Source organism: Electrophorus electricus, chromosome 9 (genome assembly GCF_013358815.1).
Source record: "Electrophorus electricus isolate fEleEle1 chromosome 9, fEleEle1.pri, whole genome shotgun sequence".
NCBI classification, from domain to species: Eukaryota; Metazoa; Chordata; class Actinopteri; order Gymnotiformes; family Gymnotidae; genus Electrophorus; species Electrophorus electricus.
In genome coordinates this window covers 14,827,357-14,838,254 of record NC_049543.1, presented here as the reverse complement: position 1 = coordinate 14,838,254, position 10,898 = coordinate 14,827,357, and the positions used below count along the sequence as shown (strand labels likewise).

Genomic DNA, 10,898 nt, shown 5'->3' with positions numbered 1-10,898 from the left:
TTCTCCTCACAACATAGCTGCTGCTAAATTTGCTTTCAGAGAATGTAACGAGCCACTGTAACAGTATTGTTACATGAGAACAAACTATTTGTAAACCCGTATGTTTACTAGTACGTTATGGGTTAATTTCTTTAACCATGTAATCGTGTGAGTGTTGTCTGGGACGGCGGCCTCCCTGATGTAACGGTGTTTGGATAATCCCTGCAGCTGGCCTTGAAGAGACATCCTTATCGTGTGAAAGCAGCATCCAGGGCTGTTCTTCAGCACTGGAACATGACAGGAATGCCCCCATAACACCCACCCACATCAGCAAGCTATCGGCATTTATCTCTGACCAGGCACCTGCTCCATCTCTGCAGTTATCCCTGCTCCACCTCTGCTCCATCTCCCCACACTTATCCCTATTCCACCTCTGCTCCATCTCTGCTCCATCTCCACACACGTATCCCTACATCATCACATGTACTATCAAACACACTGCCTGCGGTACAGAGGCAGATCGCGTAGGCAGTAGAACCATATGAGAACTGTTTTTCTGCAGTCGTAACAGGTGTGTGTGTGCCGCACACACACACCGAGCCGAGAGAGACTGGACAGGCAGGAAGATGCTGAACAGGTGCAGTGGATCCAGTGTGGAATGCTACACACACACACACACGCACAGACTCAAATTCAGGCTAAATCTGAGCCGAAGCTGATTTACTGTGCCAGGGAAGAGTTCTGCATGCATGTCTGTGTCTGTGTGCGCGTGAATTCACAGATAATCCCTCCTCTCTTCCGAATCACTGGCAAAGACCATGACCTTTTGACCTTTGACATACATTACAACCAGAGGCTTCCCTGTCTGTGTTACCCTTCACACCCGTCTGTCACATCTTCGTCGAAACAATGACACTATTCGGGAAAAGGCCGGACAGACCTACAAGGCCGACCCGTCATGTAAAACAGATTGCGCTGTCGTTTTGGTTTTAGTGCAACACACAGAATAGAAAAATGCCCTATTGCATCACTGTATTGTAGCACACGTGTGCATGGGCCTTTATGATACCGTCAGTCTCTTTTAGTGTGTAGCCCAAATGTGCTTCGGGAGATTGGAAACTTCATCATTCTGTGGACAAAGTGTGTGTGTGTGTGTGTGTGTGTGTGTGTGTGCGTGCGTGCATGAGCTAACACTCAGTTTACACCCTTAGCCCATGATTCATGATCTAATATCACTGCAATCAAATAAAGGTTTGTCTCGCTTATGTGACCTCTGCCTGCACAGGAGAGATTCATTTTGACCTGGCATTTTAAAATAGCATTTGCGTTAACCTGCACGGGCATAGGGCCGGTGCTAATGGCAGCATTATGGCAATATCAGGCAATTACTGCAGAAATAGGTTTGGTCATTATGTGTGCACGTGTGAGTTTGTGTTCGGATGTGTGTAGGTTTCAGGTGTGTATTGTGTGAACCTCAATGATATTTCGCATTGTTCTTTAATGAGTGGTTCTGGTTCAATTAATTTATATTAATATATATACCACAGCCTGTATGTGTGTGTGTGTGCGTGTGTAACCAACTACAAGACTCTTTTTACAGCAGTTTCTCTCCTGTTCTCCTGAAGGGCCCGGATCAGTTGTTTGTATATAGACTCGTCTCACAGTAGTTGGAGATCCTTCTAGAACTTGGTATATTGTCTCACAGTCCTACAGAAGGAAATGGGTGGGGTTTTTTTTTTCCCCAGTTATGTGGGTTCACTCGTTCTACCCTCACCAGGCACTGCTCTGAATCCCCCTGACCTTCAGTAGAACAGGGTGGGGGGTGGGCACCTGCTAAAGGTTACGTTTGTCAGATTTGGAAGCAGTGTGCTACTTATTTGTCCATGATTTGCTTTTCAGCGTGTTTCTTGTGTTTTGTGTTGCTGGTATCAGTTTGTCAGAATGAGACAGTCGCACTGCAAATTTTCATCTTAAATTATTAACTGGGATGTGTTGCTGGAAAGCACTGCTCTAATTGTGTGTGTGTGTGTGTGTGTGTGTGTGTGTGTGTGTGTGTGTGTGTGTGTGTGTGTGTGTGTGGACATTATGCTAGTGTACATCGGTAATGCAGTGGAGCTCCCAGTGAATGACACGAACCACACGTGTGTTTACTGTTGTCATGTCACAACCCTACAAGGTAGATGCTGTAATTTTGCCTTCAGCGCTGTCGGTGGGATGCATTCTGTATGACTGTGTTACAGAGTGACACGCATTCTGTATGACTGTGTTACAGAGTGACATGCATTCTGTATGACTGTGTTACAGAGTGACATGCATTCTATATGACTGTGTTACAGAGTGACATGCATTCTATATGACTGTTACAGAGTGACACGCATTCTGTATGACTGTGTTACAGAGTGACATGCATTCTATATGACTGTGTTACAGAGTGACATGCATTCTATATGACTGTGTTACAGAGTGACATGCATTCTATATGACTGTTATAGAGTGACATGCATTCTGTATGACTGTGTTACAGAGTGACATGCATTCTATATGACTGTGTTACAGAGTGACATGCATTCTATATGACTGTTATAGAGTGACATGCATTCTGTATGATGTATTTGTCATGTGATTAAGCTACAGCTGAAATGTGTACCTGAGAGTGTGACGTGATGGCCCAGGCATTAAGATTACACACACACACACACACACACACACACACACACACACACACACACACACACACACACACAAATATATATATATATATATATATATATATATATATATATAATGTATGTATAAAAATTATTATTATTTTTTTTTTTTTTGGTGTGTGTGCCTCAGAAAGAACGTAGAAAGAAATCCTTAATCCATCTCTTGGTGTGTGTGTGTGTGTGTGTGTGTGCGTGCGTGCGTGCGTGCGTATGCGCTCTTACGCCTGTATCCGATTTAAAAAGAGAGCTCATGCTGTCATCAAGGTGATCATGATGGCTTTTCAAAAAAGGGATTGTCTTCCTTTTTGTTACACATTTTAATCTTGTACCTAATACCAACATGTCAAAAGGGCGTGCTTGCCATGGAGTCTGCTGACATACATGCTACAGGCAGCCCAGAGAGCGATGGATTAGGATGTCGCGCGCCGTCTCGCAGTCCCACGTCAGCTCCCGCGGGTTTCTGTTGTTTATTTCTGTCACGTGCTTTCGCTCGTCCCGTATCGGGATCCTCAAAGGACGCCGCGCCCCCACAGAACATCACACGAGCAAGGCGCCGCTTAAAAATGCACATATTTTCGGCGTAATTCTTAATGTTCTAACAACTTAAGATGGGCATTAAGACGAATCGTCCCCACCGTCGGTGACTTCCTGCCCCGTTACCCAACATAGGGGAAGTTTTTAGGATTAAGTGGAGTTTAATCTTTTTTTTTTTTGGCCGTTCGTTCATTGTGGTCTCGGAGTGTTGGGTGCTACGGAACCCGCTGACTGCCGCATCGCGAGCGCTTCAAGTTTAGTCCACGTGCCGGCGCGAGACAACGCCACGGAGCCCAACGGAGCGGCGCGTTTCTGTGTCCCGGCAGGTGCTGCCGACCTTTCCGCGCTGCTCGTCCGAGAGACGTTAGACAACAAGTGCAGATAGTCTGGAGGCGACGGAAAGCTGGACGGCGCGAGGACAGAGGCGCGCGCCGTGCCCCCACCCCCCCCTCCCTTCCCGCGCCCGTGGTGCGTCTCATAGACACCACGCGAGTCTTGCTTTTCCGTTGAAGGCGGCGGACCATTTGGGCAACGAAACGGCTCATCGCATATCGCGCCGTGAACTTTTCTCGCTCGTGTTTGGGGGGAGAGAGAGAGAGAGAGAGAGAGCGAGAGAGGGAGGGAGCGCACCTGCGGGGCGATGGCACCGAACTGGCTGCTCCGGCTCGCTCTCCTGTTACTCTGTACAGCGAGTAAGTAAAATATGTGCAGTGCTGATTTGATCATTTGCGTGAGACCGCTCCGCAGCGGGCGTGGCTGTGCAGAGAGCGGTTTTAATCTCGCCCTGTCTCTCTCCCTCTCCCGCACACCCACACCAATTTTCTGCTAGTTAACTTGTTAACCCGTTTGAGGTTGTGTGTTTAATGCTTTATTAATAAAGCATCCTTACTATAAATAAAACGCACCCGAGACCGAATTCAGTAATTACTAAGTAGTGTTACTAGACCTTATGTAAGATCCTTAAGTAGACTTGTTTTATGTTGCTGTAATATAGCTTAGCTAAACCGTAATTAAATCATGTTGCTTTGATGCAGTACGATACCCCACAGTTAGGGACATGTTTTGTTGCTGTTAGAAACTTTGTTACTCCAGAAATGGCCAGGTGACCAAGATATTGTGGTGTGTTTGTGTGTGTGTAAGCAAGCGAAGGAAATGATATTATCAGTGCTGTCTAATAAACCTCAGAGTAAATGCCATTATAATGTGCACTGTTGCGGCACTGCTGTACGCTTGGAGTTTCAGCACATTCAGACGAGTCTCTAAAGTCGTCACCTGATCAAGCACTGCTCTGAATCCCCCTGACCTTCAGTAGAACAGGGTGGGGGGTGGGCATCTGCTAAAGGTTATGTTTGTCAGATTTGGAAGCAGTGTGCTACTTATTTGTCCGTGATTTGCATTTCGGCGTGCTTCCTGTGTGTTGTGTCGCTGGTATCAGTGGTTTCGTTTGTCACCAGGTTAGAATCAGACGATCGCACTGCAGGGTTTCGTCTTAAATTATTAACTGGCATGTGTTGCTGGAAAGCGTTGCTCTAATTGTGTGTGTGTGTGGAAAGCGTTGCTCTAATTGTGTGTGTGTGTGTGTGTGTGTGTGTGTGTGTGTGTGTGTGTGTGTGTGTGTGTGTGTGTATGTATGAACATAATGCTTGTGTACATCGGTAATGCCGTCGAGCTCCCAGTGGATGACACTAAACCACACATGTCTGTGTTTACCGTTGTCATGTCAGATAAGGTAGACGCGATCGTTTCGTCTACAGCGCTAACGTGTAATGTGCATACCGGTAATTCTACTGCTCAGAGCTGGAATCATTGATCTGTAATAAAAAGTTATTAAAATATGACCAAGAAAATATTAACTATATATTTCCCTATTATGATTAAGTTAGTTAACATTAAATAAACTATATATAAGGTCTCATCTTAATTTTACTTTATCAATGAAGCCATCTGCTTGTCTGCTACATAATCCACTTGCTGCTTATTGCGAAAGGAATTAGGTTATGGACAGAACATGCCAGCATCCGCGTTGTACGTTACACAGCGCAACCAAAATGGGTGTAAAAATACCCATGTTTGATCTTTTGTCGTCGTCCCCCACACACACACACTTCAGCAGATTTCAGGGTGGCATGTTAAGGGAGCAAAAGAGGTTGCGTGACCGGATTTAGCAGGACTAAAGCAGGACTAAAGCAGGACTTAGCAGGACATCCTCAAGGCCTGTCTGGGCCTTTTCTGCTCCCCTGCCCATCCTCCCTACTGTAACTATAAACCATTAAGGTTTCACGCAGGGCCGCACCCATTCGCTCCGCTCCTAATCAACACCTTTACCCGGCCGCCTCGCAAGCTTTTCACAGGGTTCATCAGGTAGGCGTCACCATAAGGCTCAGTGCTGAGATCCACCCCTTCCAAGCTCTTTTAAACGCCCATTCTGCCCCTCTGCAGCCTGCACCTGAAAATCCACACATGCATGCCCGTCCTGAATGCTCTCCTGTTCGGTCCTCTGCTCACCCGAGGACACCAAAAGCTCCATCTTTACGGCGAATTTCCCCGGCTAGCCCGTGCGCTCCTCGTCCGTAGCCACCGACCAGCCCTTTCGTCCGCGCCTGACGCCTTCTTCCCCGCTGACCTTATCGTGTGACCTCGAAAACCCAATTCCACAGGCAATAATGTGGTAAACTCTGCTACAGTCTCTCTGACGCCTGTCTCTACTGCCCTTATACGTGTTCTCCCGCCTCTGCTGCCAAGTCCGTGCGTTTCAGCTTCCACCTCTCGAAAGGCTACATCCTAAAATGGATTAGTTACCACTATAAAATAAACCTTCAGCCTGCATTCGGAGCACGATGCTGCATCTGGCCCCAGCACAGGTAGTGCGCTATGCCGTGAGGCTAGCCATGCCCGTTCTCACTCTTCAGCCCATCTACCGATATCTGGCCCTCACACACAAACGAAAACGCAGTACTGCTGACATTAACGGGAGAAATGTTAACACCTGTGCGCTTATTAACCAATCAGCACGTAGCAGATTACGCCTCCATGTGTAGTATCTCTGTGACATCTCTGCGACTTTACATGCTGACAAAATACGCTTCAACCTCCCGGCCTCTGCACGTAATTTACAGCTGGAATATTCGCCTACCCGCTGTCCAAGATTTTGTGTTGGTGTCCGCCCGTCCCTGTTTTCCTCGCGAGGCTGCTGCTGAATGTTCCTGTTCTCGAGTAAAACTAGGAACCTCTCGCCTTGCCTCTTGACACGTGGCTTCGCTAAACGCTTTCTCCAAATCACCCGACCCGAGCCCTGATCTTTCCCCTTTGCTGCCTCTTGCAGACTCCACCTTCTCCGCGATTCCGAGACCGGCGCATTCACTCTCGTTGCCGCGTCATAGACGTCTTCCCTCGGCACATTTAAATTCCTCGATGAAACTTGGCATCGGTAGCGTTAGCATCTCCCATACCTCGCCACACTACTTACACAGCATGACCACTTCCACATAGCCTCATTCATAATCCACTCTGGCCTTCCACTTCGGTAATCGCAATCCCATAAACCATCAGTGGCCACCTAAAATGAGGCAGTAAGCCAGTCTGTAGACACTACAACTTGATATGACCTGGTAAAAAGACTTATCAGTGCTATTAATAGTGTTAACCACCTCTGTCTTCAGTTCTACAGCTTGGTCTTTGTCATTCAGTGCTGCACTACACCATCCACCTAAACTCTTGTTTCTCCTGTTAAGAAGGTATGGATTCTCCCTCCATTAGAAACCATTCCTGCACAAGTTTTCCTTTCACAGTTGAAAAACATCATGACTTACTAGGTTGAACCTTCATCATTGCCCACGTAGGACTATCATTTATCTTCTCTAATAACCGCCAGATACGTGGCAGCATTGTAAGCATTGTCATGCCAACCATATATGCCTTGACAGGAGGGAGCTGGGTACCATCCTGCAGCCTCTCTCCACCTATAACCCACTTAACAGCCCTAATGGGCACCTCCATCACCATCGTAAATGCCAACAGTGAAATAGCGCAGGCAGACATTATACCTGTTTCCAGTCACTGCCTGGATGCAACATACTCTCCTGTATTAAAATGAAACTGAATATCTTCAAAGAAAGCCTTGATTAACCTCATGATCACAAGCTCTCATAATCTGGTATCTGTTCTATTCTATTCTATTCTATTCTATTCTATTCTATTCTATTCTAGAGATTATGTAGAACCAGGCCAAATGCATTAGCCAAGTCTAGGAACACCACATGTTGGTCCTCCTACCCTCTTTCATTTGCCGGCATCTCCAGCCCCATTGTCTTATCCTTACCAGAATACACTCTATAGACATACACTATACATACACTCTATAGACATACACACTACAGACACACACTATACATACACTCTATAGACATACACTATACATACACTCTATAGACACACACTATACATACACTCTATAGACATACACTATACATACACTCTATAGACATACACTATACATACACTCTATAGACATACACTATACATACACTCTATAGACATACTACAGACACACACTATACATACACACTACAGACATACACTATACATACACACTATAGACATACACACTACAGACATACACTATACATACACTCTAGACATACACTATACATACACTCTATAGACATACAATATACACTATACACTATACATACACAGTATGACTATGTATGTGACAAATAAACCAAACTTGAAACTTGAAACTCTATAGACATACACTATACATACACACTACAGACATACACTATACATACACACTATAGACATACACACTACAGACATACACTATACATACACTCTAGACATACACTATACATACACTCTATAGACATACACTATACACTATACACTATACATACACAGTATGACTATGTATGTGACAAATAAACCAAACTTGAAACTTGAAACTCTATAGACATACACTATACATACACACTACAGACATACACTATACATACACACTATAGACATACACACTACAGACATACACTATACATACACTCTAGACATACACTATACATACACTCTATAGACATACACTATACACTATACACTATACATACACAGTATGACTATGTATGTGACAAATAAACCAAACTTGAAACTTGAAACTCTATAGACATACACTATACATACACACTACAGACATACACTATACATACACACTACAGACATACACTATACATACACACTATAGACATACACACTACAGACATACACTATACATACACTCTAGACATACACTATACATACACTCTAGACATACACTATACATACACTCTATAGACATACACTATACATACACTCTATAGACATACACTATACATACACTCTATAGACATACACACTAGACATACACTATACATACACGCGCACTCTCTAGACCTACACTACACACACACACACACCAGCCACTATATTTTTCATGTTGTCATTAACACGCATCTGCTTCTGGTCACCTGGAAAAATCCATAGGATTTATATGTATACACACACACACACACACACACACACACACACACACACATATTTTCCGAGGTTTGCGCATTCCGAGGTTTGCGGCCGGAAGGCATTGAGCATGTGGCGCGTGGCTCAGCTAGAGCTGGACAGCTCGTTTCCTGCTGGGCAGCATGTTGTGGATTGTTGTCTGTGTTGTGGACCCCCGGGGATTTAGCCAGGGTGGCTCCGAGCACTGGAATGATGATGAGAGCCCCTCGGTTATCTGCTGTCTCCCCCTCCTCCCAGTCATCTCCCTTTTCCTCCAGGGATGTGACTTGGAGAGAGAGAACAGCTCCCCAAGTTCGGAAGGCTCTGTTAGTATCGGGAGGAAGAAGGAGCCAGTGAGAGAGGTTTGTGAGCAGGACGACCTGAACAACTGCGGAGGATGCCGAATGCAACTGGGAGTCTCTCTTTTTGTCCTTTTGTTTTTAGAAAGTGCAGATTGTTGGAAACCCCAAAGCAGATAAAATATAAATATATACCCGTCTCCAGTGCTGGAAAACACAAGACGATGGTGGTGTGGTTTGCGGGCTGTGTCCCTGGACTCAGCCTTCACTATAGGGCTGAAAAACAGACGAAATACTAAACAATGAGCAGTCACCCCGAGCAACGGGAGACCGAGACGTCCAGCAGTATCTTTCCAGCCTGCCCAACTCCAGCCACGATATTTAGTTATTTATCTTAAAGCAGAAATGTCACCGAATGTCTGGCTAACATGGACATGTGGCGTCCCCGTACAGAGGTGACAAGGTAGCTAGCCAAATCAGACTAGTGCGTTGAAGATACAAGTTAGCCAGTGCACATTGTCCGTGACTACTTTGCCAACTGCACTAGTGCACTACACCGTTTGCCATGGTATTGACGGGCCTGTCGTAGGCAAATGCCAAAATCCGATGCTTTAATGTTGTATGGATGGCTCACGGAAATACGTGATTCTACTGAGCAGACCTACAGTGGCTGATAAACAGAGAGCAAACGCACGATATAGACATGAGACAAACAGGTGTGGACACACAAAGTGCAAGAGTGACGACTCGGGCATCTGAGCGAGACGTCGCAGGGCAGGTGAAATCCTGGTCTACTTACGGGGCAGTCTGGCAGGAAAGAGCGACGAGGCGCATGTGTGCCGAATCCCGGGGAGGCGGAGCAAGGCAGCGGGGAGGTGGGGGGGGGGGGGCAGTTGATCGAGAATCTTTTATTGTTCCCCTAGCCGACGGCTGTTAAATAAAGCAGGTGATTGAACAGCATGGAGGTGGGTAGCTAGTCAACTCAACACGCGGTGGCACAACTGCAGTTTTCCACAGGGGCACAACCGTGATGGTGACAGAACTGTAACAGTGGTACAGGAGACGCTAAAGAGCATCTTTCTGAAGGCGACACTTTTGTTCAGATGTACCGACCGACAGCATTACGTCACTCAGCATTACATCACTCTGGCATACCAAAAATACCCCTGCTGAGATTCAAAGTCTGTTGTCCTAACGTGCTATGTCATTTCCCCCTGAAACAGTCTCATTACACATCCTAATGTCATCAACATTTGTTTCAATGGAAATCAGCGATTAATTGGTTAACTGGGCCAGTTACATTTTGAGATAATTGGTAAAATGCATGATTTTAAAATGTTTTTGCTGCTCTGACCAAAGGGGTTTTTCCATTGTTTTATTTTGGTCTTTGTTTGCATTTTTAAAATAAAATGTATTACCTGTGGACATTTATTTAGTTGGTACAATTTTCATCTATAATAAGTGCACTTCAGACATCGACAACAGCCACTGAAGAACTCGTATCAGTTGTCCGGTTGACACTGATGTTCTCTCAGCTTGACATCAAAGTTGACAACTCCACTTTGCTGATATAAGCATTTATGAATGTTTGTGTGTGTTTAAGTTCATTGTCAGGTAGGTGTCATGTCACCTTCTAAGTTGCACCTCTCAGTGCAGTGTTACCTGTCTGTGTGTGTGTGTGTGTGTGTGTGTGTGTTGAGCATGACTGAAAATACCAGGGAAGTGTTTTTCTTCCGCATATATACATTGTTATTTATTTTCCTCGTTTTTCCGTTTCCTCTGACAGGAGACTAATGGTCCTCAACCTCACTGGGTTGCCATGTGCACCATAGAAGACTCCCCTGACATGCACTGT

The 10,898-nt window shown here is 45.3% G+C and overlaps 1 protein-coding gene across 1 annotated transcript in view; it reads left to right on the top strand.

Annotated features, from left to right (window-relative positions):
• Positions 1-3,758: 3,758 nt before the first annotated feature.
• Positions 3,759-10,898, top strand: part of chrnb5a (cholinergic receptor, nicotinic, beta 5a) — a 13,332-nt gene continuing 6,192 nt past the window's right edge. The window contains exon 1 of the mRNA XM_035529947.1: positions 3,759-3,913. Coding sequence (XP_035385840.1) covers positions 3,862-3,913 — 52 coding nt within the window. The 5' untranslated portion in view covers positions 3,759-3,861. The remainder of the gene's footprint in view (positions 3,914-10,898) is intronic.